Source organism: Diorhabda sublineata, chromosome X (assembly GCF_026230105.1).
Source record: "Diorhabda sublineata isolate icDioSubl1.1 chromosome X, icDioSubl1.1, whole genome shotgun sequence".
NCBI classification, from domain to species: domain Eukaryota; kingdom Metazoa; phylum Arthropoda; class Insecta; order Coleoptera; family Chrysomelidae; genus Diorhabda; species Diorhabda sublineata.
Window position 1 is genome coordinate 15,750,834 of NC_079485.1, and position 17,051 is coordinate 15,767,884.

The window sequence follows — 17,051 nt, forward strand, 5'->3', positions numbered from 1 at the left end:
ATTTTACTTAGATTGTCATTGACAGCTTTCTCGTTCCTATTTGAACCATTTCTAGAAATTCTTATAGTACTTTTATTATTGAATGTATGTTTTTCTGATGTTTTCAAATTTGAAAATGAAATATAGGAATAAATTGTGCTATAGGAACATCCATATTATGAGTGATAATAAAATTTAAAAAAATTGTACTTCCGTTGACAATGAAAAGTGATTTTCACGAAGTTGGACTGAATTCAAAGATGTATAGAAATTGAAAGGCGTTTTCAAAAATTGTTTTTCTTCATGATTTTTTGAAAAAATGCAAAATAACAAGAAAGCAATGGCTCAAAGAGTTTTGTTGCATAGTTATGGCTCATTTTGGAGAACTCATCTCATTTGCTTCGTAAAGGAACAACAACCTTTTCATGACCTGGTATAAGTTGCTCACAATTTTTCCATTAAACAGAATGAAGATTTTGAATCATATTCTTACTATCAACAAAGTTAAATAGACAACTGTTCCAAAATAACACTATTATCATTGATTCGCATCTCATGTAGAATCACATAGCAGTCGTATGTGCTCAAGAAAGTATTTAAGGGTTATACATTTCGACCATCTTGGGAAAAACAAGACATTTGAGAAGATTAGCTGAAATCCACCGATAAAAACTAGCAAAACTAGGATTTAATGAACGTTACAACGTCGAAAATGAGCTACAGTTAGCAGAAAGACAACTTCTAAGGGAAATTCATTGAATTAGAAGTAGAAAAAGATTAAGCGGAGGATTATGCTACTTAATATATTTATTTTTAAATTATTTATCCAGAAAATGTGGGTATGCAATCAAAAAAACAGTTAATTAATATTATTATAATAGAACTAGAAATATATTGAAGTTATATCCACTTTCAACTGTTATACTAACGAGCTCGAATAAAACTGAGATTTCGGTTTATAGCTTTTTTCTTAAGTTGAAGCTAAAATGGTTAATTTTTCGAGAAATATATAATCAAATGTTTAAAACGACATACAGCGATAAGAATTGTTGTTTTACCTTTAAAAAATGGCTAAAACATGGTTTGAAAAATATTGTTTATCAAATTTGTAACGTGTAAGTAGAATCTCATTAAAATCAATAACTTTTAAGTACAAATAATGTATGAAAATATGAGTGAAATTATTTTTATGTAGAAAAAAAATTGAAGAAACTGAGAAAAAGTCATATAAATAATATCCTAAGTGCTGCGTCCCATTGAACCATTTATGATTGTTATCTATTTTTATAATTTTTATAAGACACCATATGATCACGGATGTTGCTAAACGTCCGTGACCCGACATTAACTAGTCCAAAAATCGTTGATAAAATCTAGCAAGACTAAAAGTATAATATTTCATTGAACAGTCATATCACCAAACTGCACTAATTTACCTTCTTCTATTTCATAAGCTCCCAGGTGTAGTGCTCTGGAGTTGTATAGTGTTTCGTCCTCTGTGGAACAAGATCTGCAAGCCGCATTATCTGCTAAGTCTAGCGTCTTTCGGTGTCTATTGGGGTCTCCTGTTAGTATTCGTAGATTGTTCTTACATAGGTTGATACATTCAGCGGATCTTTCCTGGTTAGGTTGGGCTCCTTTAGGTTGTCCCAATAATTGGTTTGCCTCCTATACTCCTACTTTTCCAATGCCTTTTCTATAGTTCTGTAGCTGATATCACAGAAGGGTTCAGGTCCCATGAAGGGCTTGTTTGCCCCGTCTTTAACGAGCTTATCAGCTATTTCATTTCCCTTCTTTCGGTGTGTTCCGGAGTGCAATATAGGGTAATTTTATTTTTCGTTTCGTGCCTAGCTCGTTTATTTTTTTAGGCAATCTCAAGCGAGTTTGGATTTCATGATATTGGAGCTTAAATCTTCAATTTCTGCTTAGCTATCGGAAAGGATGATTATCTCCTGTTTGCGACAGTTCCTCTCTAGATTGAATTGGACACATTTTTCAATTGCATAAATTTCTGCTTTAAAACTGCTTGGTGAGCTGCCCAGGCCTTAAGAGTGTTCTGAGCCCGTACACTCCTATTTCAGTCTGTTGCTTTAAATCCGTCCGTATACCATTTAATGGTATTTCTGATCATTTCATGTATGGTTGTTTGATCATATTTACTTCTACAGTTTAGAATTGGGGTAAAATTTGGGTGTTACTTATTATTTAAAACAAATCCTCCCAGGGGCTATTTAGTGAAATAATTGAAATCACTCTTTTCGCCTTTTTTAGACAAATTTATTAATTAAATTATCAATAGCAGTAGACGATTTCAGTTATTCGAGGCTTATGACCTCTATATATAATAAGGACAAATCCGATAACTATTCTCATAGAGGTCCTTAAATAAGTTTTGATTCAGAAAAACTTGTTTCAGCCCTTGCAGTTGTAACCGGAAGGGTTAGAAATAGAGAACATGTTGTTGTTCCCCCCGGAAAACTTGTTGAAAGGCCGTTGAATTTTGTAATACTGAATTAATTGATGGAATGAATTTTCTGAATTTCAGATATCAACCATGTGTTTCCTTCCTTTGTTTGGTTTGCTGTAAAATAAAAGGGTTTATGCTTGATATCAATTTAATTAGCCGTCCGCCCAACCGTTAACTTTATAAGCTTTTTTTGCTTCTGTATCAACAATTTTTCCGTATCGAGTGATATTGTGGGTAACATTTCACATATTTTTTCACACATGGGTTCGTGGCTCTTGTAGTTGGGGAGTCCCATATCTTTAATACTGTGGTATCTTATGACAAAAACATTGTTTACACTTTCTAGTCGACGTTTAATAAAGTTTGAGATGAGATATTGGTTTTTTAGGCTTAAGGGATGTATTTAAAACATCAACCAGTTTATTTATTTGATACATATTTTCAGACAATAAGTTGTATTTTACTCATTTCTGCTCAGAGATAAGAGAAAAACCTTGGAACGTGTTTCCAGTATTTTATCAAGACATATTCGACATGTTCTAAATAAGAGCAAAAAGTGATTTTCCAGAACGTCGCTGATAATTCCTCTAGAAAACATGAAACGCGTGGCACATTCGGGAAGACATCATCCGATATGTAACAAAGAGAGAAGGAGAATACACGTGAAAGGAGGAGGAGGAACATTGTAAAAAAAGAAATGAAGAGACCTCGTCGGTGGCTGTTGACTCTTAATCCCTTGAAAATCCCTGCCGGACCATGAAATATCTAGTGCACTGTTCGCTTGGTTTTTTCTTCTAATTTTGGCTTAATTAGAGATGATATACGTTAGAGCTGGAGAATGTTTTTTGCGGAAAATAACTAACTTCTGACTTTTATAAAAAGTGAGTTTAGTTCATAGAGTATTTCACAGGATTGCTAAGATTCATAGACTTGAAAATGAATTTGAGTTCATGATGATGAAAATGGAATTTTTAGTCAGGCTAGGGCTGAGAAGGGTGTGTAAAATTGATACGGGGCCTGCTACTTAAGTTTTGAGATACAAAAATGAAAACAAATATTTATACAATATTACAAATATTAGTGTTTTTCAACATATCCTCCATTAATATCAATATACTTTTGCATGCGTTTGAACCAAATGTCGAAACATTTTTTCTATTCCGATTGAGGTACCTCCAAAACATACGATTTGAATGCATAAACCCCTTCTTTAGGTGTTGAAAAACGTTCACCTCGCAATTTATTTTTGATCTACGGGAATAAAAAGAAATTATTGGGTGCAAACAAGGACTGCGCGGCTGATGACCCATGTATTGTCTGTTCAAAAATGTTTTGGTTTGAACTGATGTGCGAGAGCTTGCACTGTAGTGGAGAATGATTCGTCTTCTACAATTGTTTTGTGGAAACAAATGCTGATGTAACATTCAGAATGTTCGTGCAATATTGAATGTATGCGGGTGAAGATAATGTCCAAGTATGCCTCAATCTCACGGTATATCAAATGACGATCTAGTAATATCAGTTCATAGCGATTCATCGACTACTATTGAATTCGGGAAATCAGCGAAACACGGTTGCTCGAGATGGTGCTTTAACCAAGATGAATGCTTCCACCATCGGTAAACAACTCCAATATCACTCACATGACAACACGATCTGTGGACGTTTGCCATTAAAAAGTTAAACTTTATGATGGCAATTTCAGATTTGACATTTCAGTGTTTCAGTGTTGCCATATCTTAACACTTAAGTTGCAACTCTCGTATTTCTTCAATAATAAGGTTTTTGTTAATTGGCTCTTGCATTATAATTCAAAAATATCTTGAATACATTTTTACAATATCCTTAAAATACATTTAACGGATTTCTGGTTTTCAAAATTCTAAATCTCAAATTACATGAGACCGGAAACTCAAAATAGTTTTGCAGAATAAAATTGTTACAACTTATTGATAGTTATTTTAGTTACAGTCAATAAATTTGCATATATTAAAAATGACCTACTTTCCAGACACAATATTAGCAAATTAAAAATGTTTAAACTTTCATTACCACTTCCTGTTGTAATTAGTATCATTGACGAATAATCAAAGTAAGGGTCGGTTCCGAACAGAACCGTATTCATGAAATATATTCAAATTTATAGTACCAGTTTTTCAAAACAATTTCCATACACTTTCACAAGTTTTAAGATTTTTAACTAAATATGACTATTTTTAGAAGGAAAAAAACTTGACGTGTAACATATTTTATTATTCCTTTTATGTATTTCCTCTATGAAGATAACTTGTATTCAAGGACATTATGCTATGTATAACTATAAAATTCTAAGATCTGGCTTTATTGTTTCTCAGAATTTTTGCATGCGTTTCATTTTTATTTCCGATTGAGGTACCTCCAAAGCTGATTTGAATGCAATCGAATCTTCAGGTGTATAAAAACATTGATCTCGCAATTTAGTTTTAATTTGCGGGAATAAAAAGTAATCATTGGGTGCAAAAAAGGAGGGTACGGCGAATGAACCATCAATTCGATGTTCTGACTATCCAAAAACGTTTTTGTTTGAAATGATGTATTAGAGCTTGCATTCTCCTACCGAATGATTTATCTTTCCGTACTTTCCGTACTTTTTCAATGAGCGATCGATTATACTATGGGATGGAAGCAATGTTAGCTTTTCCAAAAAATCATGCTATATTGACGTGGACGTAGACTTACAAGCGAAAACGGCACTTGTTACTGAATACAACTTCATGCTATCTCGTACCAAATTCGTTCTTTCGTTGCTTAATGCGTGATAAATTTTCTTCCAATGACATTGAAATTACCACATTGACCACATAGTTGAAGATTTGTCTAGGAGAGAAGTTTCCATTATTTGTAGTTTGGGATGCCTAGATTGAAAGCGACGTTATTTAAGTCTGGGTACGGTTTGAAAAATTTCTCTTAGTGAAAGTCAGGTTTCATCCGTGCCAATAATATGGCTACATTCAGAATCAACTAATTGGAACAAATACTGATGTTGACATATTCTTGCCATTGTTTTCAAATTCAGAAGGAAATTTCCAAAATCAACAGTTACACATATAATGGTTTAATAATACTAAAAAAAGAGAAGAAGGAAAACACAAAATTTCAATAATCGTCTTGTTCCATTCAAAACAAATCCACGTATTTTCAGTCATTTATCCATCAAGGTTGAATCAACAATTAGTTTCCTTTGTGTTAATTTGAATAATTTAAGATGTTTTCCATTGAGGTTTTGGTACATTTTTCATGAGAATCGGTTCTGTGCGAAATATGTTTATTTTCGCCTGGATTTGACGACAATGAGCTTAAGAATTTACATACAATCGACGAAATTATCAATAAATAGCGTAGGCAGGTTTCAGTATTTTCTTTGTATTTTTGATTGTATAATTAATTAATAACACTCCTGCCAATATTGTCGTATTCGAGATTATAGCCTAAAAGTTAATTGTAGTTTTATTTTGTCACATATTTATATTAACATTTTTCAAAATAAAACTATGTACCCTGTATATTATTGAAGAGTGATCTGAGCAACTTTTAAATGTTTCAAAATTAGATTAGATATAAACAACCTATTAGTCAAACAAAATAATTAATTATTTCAATTGTAATCTTGATTGTATCGACCTCGATCAATCTTACACAATCACACTTGGACTTAGCCATGTGTTTAGTCTCTTGGCGGCCCCTCAAAAAATAATTCAATTACGAAAAGAAAACGATGCTTACTTTTTATAAATAGAAACTGAATTTAGCTTACATTTTAATTATAATTGATAAACATTTACTTGAAAAAATATAAACAATATTATTACGGGGGTATATATTTGCATTTTAGTAAATTCGTTTTGGAACTTAGTTACCATAAGGGCCATCCATAAAGTACGTCACACGTTAATGGGGAAGGAGGGTATCACCGAAGTGTGACGTCACATGTTAAAATTTAAAATACTAAAACGCAAAGTTTGGATGTGAATTGAAAATTTAAAAAATATTATGAAATGTTGGACTTTATGTTGATTTTATTAGATTATTATTTAATAAAAATAAGTAAAAAATGAAAATAGCTGTTTTCTCTCGATTATTTTTAAATACATACATAAATTTAAAAAATGTGTGACGTCACATCAGGTGGGGAGGGTTATAAAAATGTGACAACCTGTGACAAGGACAGGGGGAGGGGTTCAAAAGTCCTAAAATTCGTGTGACGTACTTTATGGATGGCCCCATACATTCTATATTTCTGGGATATGTCGTGAATTGCAATCTATCTATAGATCTATCATTTCCCACTGACTTCATAAGGAATGGTTAATAAAATAATTATTCGCAATTTCTTTACGAATAGAATACCATGTGTTATGAGATGTTGCTTTCTTCTTCACTTACAAAGAGATTTAGTGTTATCTTCGTTTCTAAGAAAGTTGGTGTCAAGAAAAGGTAATGATCATTACCTTTTCTTGATACAAAATCTATTAGAAAAGAATACAATAAAATTTTAATCAACTTGTTTAAATTGTGATAGAAAATACTTTGGTCGGTCTAAGATGTCACTCGCCAATCGGATAACCTCTCAAAAAAGTGACAGCGAATTATATCCAGATAGATATTCGTTGGCATAACATATTTTCTGTGGAGGTCATTCTGTAGATTATGATTCTGACAAATGAAAATAACTACAGAAAACGCCTGTTTTTAACAATAACATATATTGCTCAAAACGATAATTGTTTTAATAAAAAAAACTGATTTTAATAACAAGTGTAATCTATACATATCTTCTAGATTTTGAACAAACAGATTTCAAAAAAAGTTCAACGACATTCGTATCAAAACATTATTTGTAATAACCTAAAATAACTTTTCATTAGATGGCTTTCAAGTAAAAAAAAACAAATGAATAGCAACGTAGTGATGTTAAAATTTTATGAAAACTTTATTTCACTGCAATTATCGTTTAATTGATATAAGTAGTTTTCATATTTCACAATACTTTTATATACATATATACAATGTTATATTTCGACCATATTTTCAATCCCCGACAATGAATACACTTTGGTGTTTGATAGCTGCAGTCCCACAATAATAACGTTTATAAACTAGTTGATGAAGACTTGAAACAGTAGATTGGAATGTAACCTTCACTATTTTTGTTAAGGACAATGAGCAGACCCCGACCGTCGAAAAATCCTTACACGATGGATATTTTTGCTATATATAATGGATATTTCCAATTATAATAAACGTTGGTTTATAGTAAACAATTTATGATTGCAATGTACCTAGTTAAGAGTTTGTATGCTTAGAAAACGCTCATATCTTCTATTTGTTTGACAGGAGAGTTTCCGAATACCCTGTACGTATGTTCTATGCCTTAAGTTCAAGATGACTTAAATCGTTTTTTCTTTTGTGATAGTGTCATGTACATATTTAAAACAAGTTCTATTGATTCTTGTGAGTTATCGTTATGGTTATCGCCGTTTGTTTATTGGGATTATTTTTCAGAAGACGTGAAGATGTGCTATATCTGTTCATTAAAATCAATTATAAAATGATTTTGTTAAAATAATATCCACGATGCACGGTACTCTAACAATAAAATTATATTAATAGATAGCAATAAATATCAGTTGTCCCCGGTATCACTATATATCTTGGATGTTATTGACCTATGAGTGGGTTGTTTATCGAAAATTTTAAATACTTTCGATCGAACCAAGTACTGTTAGCGGTGAAAAAGACAATGATATGAAGTTAAAAGATAAATATACATAAAATCATTGTGGTATAAAATTAAATACGTTAAATGTATCAAATACATTGAATAACGAAAAAACAATATGTGAATGAAAAAAAATTGACACGCCAAGTTCCCTTGTGACATCAAAACATATATTTTCGTAAGAAGTACAAACATCAGTTATATTTACAGATATTATTGCTTTCGTGAATATTTGGCCCCTGGAAGGTTTTCTTTCAGTCTCCAACTATAATCTGATAATATTTCTGGACTCCATATTTCTTAATAGCACTTTCCCAAGGATGGGACCTCTCACCTTGTTCGTCACTCATATGTATATTTAAATATTACACCCTAAAGCTTTATATGACATAATTTCATTTGTCTTGTAATTTTCCGATTTATGGTTTCCTAGAAAATATGGATAACGTCTACAAAATATTTTCAGTTTTTCCTCATCATTCAGTTTCTCTTCAAAGCTCTTATCCTTTATCATTTGCCAAATTGGTATTTCAACGTAATGTTTTATACTGAATTCTTGAAATGTCTAAATGTTAAATTACCTCGAAATTAGTGGTTTTCTAAATTTTGTCCATCACTTGTGTAATAGTCGGACCAACTGTGCCAGAACGGATTAAAAACATTAATAACATGATTTTTATCATAAGATATCTTTAAAGTTAGTTTATTTTAATAGAGAATTGTGATGAAAACGCTATTTATGATTCTTCTTGAAAAAGCTTACATTTTACGACCACACTCTTCAGAGTATTCGGTATATAATTATTAGAATTGGCTCTCCTCTTTTTAGCCTTATCTCCCTTTGATCACTCAATATGTTGGCTAATTAGATATCTTAATTCGCTTTTTATTTCTGAGATCACTTAAAAGCCAAGCCAAGTAAACACAGATAAAGTAAATAAAATGCGTAGGATTCATTTATTCTATAGACCAGACAAAGAAGTTAATTTTAAAATTAATTCCATTAAAAAAAATTATAAAATTCAGTTCATATTTATTCAGTTTTGTTTTAAAAATATATAACTGTAATATGTCATTCGGCCTGAAAAGCTTTTTTCCAATAATTTGAATATTCCTTTGTTCACTAAGTGATTAAGTAGTAACTTATGTCTTAATTACAAAGTTCAAGTTTTTGAAGAAATTAATTTCTTTCGACCCTCTACTCTATTGGAAAAATTCAATAAAATCTCCGTGTCGATTCTACAAGTAAATTTAAGTAAATTCATGGATTCATGATTCTTTCTTATATTCGCTAGTATGTTTTTTTAAATATCTTTTTAATTTTGCTTTTTATATAGTGCTCACATAATTTCTATTACATAATTTACATATCTTTTATTTCAAGCAATTTTTTTATAGGTATTTTCGTGTGAATTCGACTTTTATTTATTTTGGAGAACAGAACAATTACGAAAGAAACGATTTCTGGATGGTTACATTTTAAAAAATATAAATTGAATTTATGGAAGTTGCATAAGTTCCTTTTGATCTAGATCTGCTCGATCTACTCGTTCATTCTTTAGTAATTTCCACTTGTGTTACTGTTTCCTTCGTTAATGCATTTTTTTCTACAGGTTGGAGTTAGCTATATCCAAGAAACCAACCGTTGTACCATTTAACAAAAATCATACTCAACCATCCTAGGTTCCTAAAGATAAGTCCTAGTTCCCATCTTTAATAAACATAAATCTGGATTGTTTTTAATTTATAAATGCTTTTATTCGTTGTGCTTTCTTGGATACGCAGTTCATCTGAATTTTATTACTTCTATACTATAGTTAATTATTTGTTGAAACCTTTTTTATTGATCACGGCAATAAATTTTTATTAGAACGTGTCCGACTATAGTTTTTTTTTAGTTTTAGTTTAATTCATAAGGTGTTTCCAGCTTTCTTCACTTTTAACTTCGTTCGTTAACAAGCTTGTAGTGTCCAATTTAATATTATTCACCTAAGAACCTGTTATTTATATAATTCAACTTATGCCGAATGAAACTTCCTTAGGAAAAATCTCCAGCCGGGGATCTAAAGTTATACTAATTGCAAAGGCTACCCATTTTTTGCTCTCTACGCAACAGTAATATTAAAAAATTATAATCGGGTGATTGAAAATTTAAGGGATCTGAATATTATTCTTGCTCATAGACTATTTACTTGACAATTTTCAAAATAACGGTGGAGCTTTTCTATAGCATGTAAAGCGTCTTTTTTTTTAAATAGGCAATCATTTTACATCCATATATTTTTTTATTTATATAAGTGTTCAATCCGCAATTATGTCACCATCATTATGCTTTCCAGAACCAGCAACTCAACATCAAAGTTTTTCAAAATGCTTGGTTTACAGTGATTAAATTAGTCCTTGAAGACGGATAAATTGTCTAAAGAAAGTAAAGTTTTTACATATTCAAAACATATAGGACACTGTTTTCCTGATGATAAGAAACAGCAAAAATATTTATTTCTGTCCAGACTAGTTAGCCGCTCATCGCTTTGCTGTCCTCTATCACATTTTCTCCTATTTTGGATGATACTCTTATAAAAGTTCAGGTAAATTTTCAGTCCACAAACTTCTGAATTCATTGATTTGATTTTTTGAAAATACGACAAGTCTCATAGCCTTTTCAAATTTTTCAACCAGCCATTACTAGCTGAAAAATGTTGTATTCCCAATTTTAAAGCAAATCTTTTACTTAAAATTTATGGGAAAGAATACTTTGTATTTGCATGTTCTACTTAACTCTGCAATTTTATTAAATCTATATTTTTTATTATTTTATAGACAGATTTCGGTAACTTGAGATCGTAAGAATTTTGTTTCTCGATTGGCCTTCGAATGGAACTACTTTTTTAATTTCATCACTATTCGCTTCAGCATCTTGAGGGTATAACGCCAAACCTTCTTTCTTTAATGATTGTTATTAACCGAAACGAAAAGTTGAGGATCAAGCGCTTACGTATGTAAGTCCATGAAAAACAATGACGCTTTGGTTTTTTTTATTAAACAAGGATACGGTTTGATTATGTCTCGAGTTTTCAGAGTTTCCTAAAAAAATAGTAGAGAATCTCGTTTACAAAGGATTACAGTAAGAAACTGTCACCAACAGAGGTCTTCAAGTAGAAAATTATTCTGAAAGAGAGAATCTGACTATTTTAATGTTTTCTTACCTATAAAATTTTCGCTTTTCCAGTATTATAGTAGCCTCGCATTTAAAAATATTCATACAAGATTAAAAAATTAGATGTTGTTTCTTGGTCTATAGCGCGAATTTCTTAATTGAAAAAGAAATGGTTTTTAAAGCTTTAAGAAATGTATATTTTTTAACGTTCCGTTGTTCACTAAACCAACTCATCGATTTATTTAATTATGTAGTTTTTAGTACTTCTCCAACAAGTATTAAAATTTGTAAAAACTTTATAATACAATTATGTTAAAAGTAAAATTTGATTATTAATTTTAGTCCATACAAGAAATTTGAGAAGAAAAACTGATTACAAAATATTTTTAACGATGTTTTCTTGTCAACTCATTTGTGAAACAGTTGATAATAATTGTATTTCTCACCAAAGTATTACAAATTGAGTTTCATTAAAAAATCTCAATGTTAAATACCTTCAATTCGAAAAAATTCCAATACCACAGAACAAGATAAAATCTATATACGAGGGCGGGTCAATCAATTAATCACTTTTGAAACGAAATACAGCTTTTCGATTAAAAAATAATTTCATTTTTCAGTAGTCTCCTCAATTTAGAAGCCCTTGGTTTTATTCATAGTATAAATCTTATAATAAAACTGAAATAAAAAATAATTAGAATAATTGAATGATGAATAATATTTCTAATGTTTATTATTATAATTAATATTAATAATGAAGTAATTTCAACATCAAAAATTAAGGTGTGTTTAAGTGGAAATGTTGATTGATTAGCAATTTTGACATGGAAACTGCCCGTATGTGCAATATGTGTCAACAAATCTTCCAAATAAGTAAGTAGGTCTCACAGTACTGCGAATACGAGGCCTTCAATTTGTTAATAAATATTAACGAAAAATTCACTCACATTAAGATAATTAGAGAATTGAGCTGAATATGGAGAGAGGTATTTTTAATTGTTAGATGTATGTGCAGAAAAAGTTTGGACGATTGTAGGTCTGACATTATTGGGAATAAGATAATTGAGCATTGAGCTCATAACGTTTGTAGGTTTCACAGTATTGACAATATGGTATAATATTCGTGATTGATAGTTTTGATTGATGTTTGGTCTATTTGGTCTAATGTGCGGATTCCACAATGCAACAAACACTCTTCGAATTTTTCATAACATTGCAATTGTTGTGCAAAGGGCCACTGATCTTGCGAAAAACATTCTCATAAACCTTCTGGGTTTCCAGTACATCCAGCATTTCCCATACTTGTAAGGTCACAACGAAATTCAGTAAACTGTTGTTCTACTATTGTAATTGATGGTGCAGAATTCTCATAGTATTTGTCAAATTGAAATTATCCTGCCCACCAAATTCACTTTTTTAAATTTTTTCTAATTACCAGATATTTTGCCATTAATTGTTGCTCATTTAGATTTAATTTTGAATATACTCTAACAGCAGCTCTACTACAAATATTAATCTGTACCTAAATTTATGTAATTTTTAACGAGAAATTCATAATATTACAATTAATAATAATAAAAATATATACTAGAATCCGTTTGTTTGTCTTTTGAACTGTTAATATTGCTAGTTTCATTTCAACAATAATCTCTGCTCACTACTAACAGTATAGAAATTGATTTTCCATAACATCTCGAAAGCCAAATAAAATAACTGTACACTTACAGTTTTACACCTAGTCCATAATCTATTAACCAAAGGATGATGATATTAAAGGCGATTAGATAAAGTTCCAAGCTCGTTTTTTCTTTAACTTTAAGATGTGAACAAAATCTGTAGTTCATTAATTTCAGCTAATCGTAGAAGTTATGATTTCAGACTGTATTGTGTCACAGTATAGAAGCAAAGACATAATTATAAATCAATTAATACTGACAACGAGAGATACTTATCACCATAGAGTTAATATTACAGATAGAAAGAGCTGCATGTAAGACGTTCTCTCTCTCTCTCTACTCGCTTCTGATTCTGTTCCAATCATTCGAAGCTCTGACGTCACGGCGATCCAATCAAAATAGAGTAAAGAGAGTGATAAACCGATGTTCTTCTTTTTACTATCAGCAGTTCGGACTTACTTGAACAAGCTCTCATACCTCGCACTCTCTCTCTCTCTCTCTCTCTCTTTAATATTAACTCTATGCTTGTGAAGCATTGTTACGCATAAGTAACATTAGAATATATAGTTTAACAAATCAGTTAAATGAGACTAAATTGAATAGTGAGATGTAATTGAGAACACAGTAATTAGTTATGCACAATTTATGGAAATTCTGAGCCAATCCAAGAGTGATTTCGCATTTCGAAATGAGTAACGGATGCTTGTTGGGACATTCGACATTAAAATCGGGGATTCCATTAATTTATAGTTGGGTTCTAAAATTTGGCATGCGCATGCTTCGGATGCTCTCAAACTATTTCTGAATTGGAACCGATCTTATGGAAAGTTGTCACTGTTCCTGTCGCGGAACTGAATAAAATTATCCATCTCTATTTATAAGTGGGTAGTAGTTCAGAAGAGAATTACTGAATGAAATCACGTGACTGCTTCCAATAAATAATCAAACCGTGTAATTTTTTTTCACAACGCGCAGAAACAATGTGCTAGCTGGATGAACGAGTGTGACTTCAACGTGATGTTTATTTGTTTTTATATCCTTGTTCGGACAAGAATAATGTGGGATGATGGGTACCTAATTGGATTTTTTACTAACGATAATAATGAATGAATAATTTTAATATTCGTGTCATCCCGATCACGAGACTGCATTATATATTTGCAAATTCTTAATCGTCGATGCAAAGTTCTCCGATTTATAGCACTCCGACTGAGTGCTATAAATTGTTGCAAGAGGCCTATGGGGATAATTCTCTATCTCGTGCTCGTGTTTTTGAGTGGTGAAAGCACTTTAGTGAGAGCCGAGAGAGCACTGAAGATGACCAGCGCCCATGTTTCCCTGTGACTGTTTCAACTCCGGAAACAGTGACCAAAATCAACAAAATTATGTGTGCAGATCGTCGAAAGAGCATCTGGATGGTTGCCGAGGCTATAAACGCCGATACAGAAACGCTTAGAAAAATTTTACGAGGAATTATACAAGACATAAGTTTGTGCGAAGTTTGTGCCAAAATCTGACTCTTGACCAAAAGTATCTGGCGAGTAAGCGCACTCCAGTGCTCGAACACCCGCTGTACTTACCAGATTTGGCAGCGTACGACTTCTTTTTTTGTTTACGACGAAAATCTGCTTTTAAACAGACCTGATTTGAGTCGATGGAAGCGGTAAATCAAAAAACGGCAGAACTTCTATCCCCTAGGCAATCACCAAAGAAGATTTCCAGCACTGCTTGGATCAATGGAAAAAACGTATGGAAACATGTGTGGCGAGTGGAGGAGTGTATATTTATGGGGAGCATTCGAATGTAGAAAAATTTTTATAATAAAACCCTTTTTCGCCTCGTTATTTATTAGCCAGACCTTGTACATTCATATAAAACGACGAAAAGTGGTGAAAGAACTACAATTTAAGAAATTGACTCAAGCACTTGATTGTATAATAAGTTTAACATTATTTTTTTCCTTTGGTTCGTTGTTTGTTTGTGAGTGAATTCGCAATGTCGCTACACAATTTTGATTGACTTAAAAAACTTCCTTAAAATGGGAGTTACATGTAGAAAATTCTTGAAGGACATTTTATAAAAACGCAATTGTATCAAATATCGTAAGCACTGTATCAGCATATATTTTATTATAAATAAGACTTTTGTAAACAACTTAATAATGTTTATAATTAGTTCGCTCTTGAGATTAATTGTATTCATTCAAATATTGTAAAATAAATTTTTTAAAAATAAATTTCGAAAACCGAAATTTATAATTTGGGTATATTTTTTTGATAATAATATTTTATTTTGATTAAAAAAATTCATAACAATAACTTAAAATAAGCACTATCATTTGCACGTTAAAATGAATTTTTTGCACAAATATATACGTTTGAGTTTGATCTTAAGATTTGTACATTTAACGCTTTATATATATATATATATATATATATATATATATATATATATATATATATATATATATATTATATATTGTGTATTTAGAATCAATTTTACTTAGATATCTTTCTTCTCCATCAAATTTATTCAATTTTCTTTTAATCACGATTAAAATCATGATTAACAATGAACAATAATAGTATGCAATAAAGCTTTTAGATGCCTAACTTTTTAATGATGATCGAATATATCAAATGCTCTACTGTTTGCGAGTATTTCTTTCGTAAAACCTCTCAATAAAAAAGAAGATACAAAAATGTTTGACTCTTAATATATTTCTGAGAGATCAAAATCGTTGACAAAATTCATAACGAATAACATTAAGTTTATAACAAAAAAATTGTTTTTGACTCGTTTCCATAACTTAATTTGCAGTTCTGTTCTCCCACATCGCTAATCTCAATCGCCATATTTTCATTCACAGACAAAATTAATTCACACTAAGCGGGTTCAAGTTAGAAATTACCGTTCGTAAACCATGGGTGTTACCGTACAAGGGAATGCGGACGAGGAAGTTGAATTTATAGATAGATGACTTGTGGAGAAAGTCGTTCAAAAATTAGCATCTTGTGGCGTAGGATATAAAAAAAACAAACAAAAACTGGCTAATTTTTCTACATGTCATTCGTAATTTATTTAAATTCAATGTGAAAGTTTCTAAAATTGTCTATTAAATAAATATTAAACAAATAATTTGTCTGGGCCGAATATAAAATAAAAGACTAGATGCTCTAGAGCAAAATTGGATCAGAAATGTCTTATTGAAGCGAAGTAGTTACATTCGCAGTTTGTGTTCGGGTATTGTCGTGAATAGAAACCACTTCTTATGAGAATCTTATCTCGGTGCTTATTTAGAATTTCGCGACTTAGCAATTTTTTGCAGTTCCTTACCAAAAGTTTTCTGCGTTTTTAACGATCGATCTATGCTGTCTGTATTGAACCGCGTACTGATGTTCCTTCGTACACATCACAGATTTGTCAATGAATCAATATTCATTATTTTCAGACAGTTCAAAATTCAATATTTTAATAAGGCCCTTTTAAAATTTTCTCGTACTGTTCATGTTCAAAATTAAACCTCAGCACATTCAATTTTAAGTTTATAATAAATTTGCATAGATTGAGGTTAAAGCGTAGACTGGAAATTATGGAAATCTGTATTACCAGAAACAGGGAATAATTCCTAATATTTCATACTACACTAAATAAAACTGAAAAAATATGAGCGATTTCATTCGAAAATTCAAACAAGATACTACTGAAAGTTGTAATTTGATTTGAACAGGATTGTAGCTTCAAATTTAATGCCAATTTTGGCTATAAATTACTCAAATAACATTTATGTTCATGTAAAAGGTACTTACGTTTGCATCCTGTATCAGAGAATCCATAAAACATATTTTGGCAGGCATCACAGTGAAATCCTTCGACTCCCGGCTTACAATCACAAATTCCTGTATGACTGTTACATATTTCTGAAGTTGAACCGATAATGTTGCAGCTGCACGGCACACAAAGGGCGGTAACATTCCCAAATCCACTCTAAAATAAATATCCCGACAATAAGTA

At 31.1% G+C, this 17,051-nt stretch overlaps 1 protein-coding gene across 1 annotated transcript in view; it reads right to left on the reverse strand.

The window, feature by feature from the left end:
- LOC130451557 (laminin subunit alpha-2) overlaps positions 1-17,051 on the reverse strand; it is a 103,497-nt gene that overhangs the window by 80,785 nt on the left and 5,661 nt on the right. Inside the window, exon 7 of the mRNA XM_056790647.1 lies at positions 16,847-17,024. Within this exon, the coding sequence (XP_056646625.1) occupies positions 16,847-17,024 (178 nt within the window). The remainder of the gene's footprint in view (positions 1-16,846; positions 17,025-17,051) is intronic.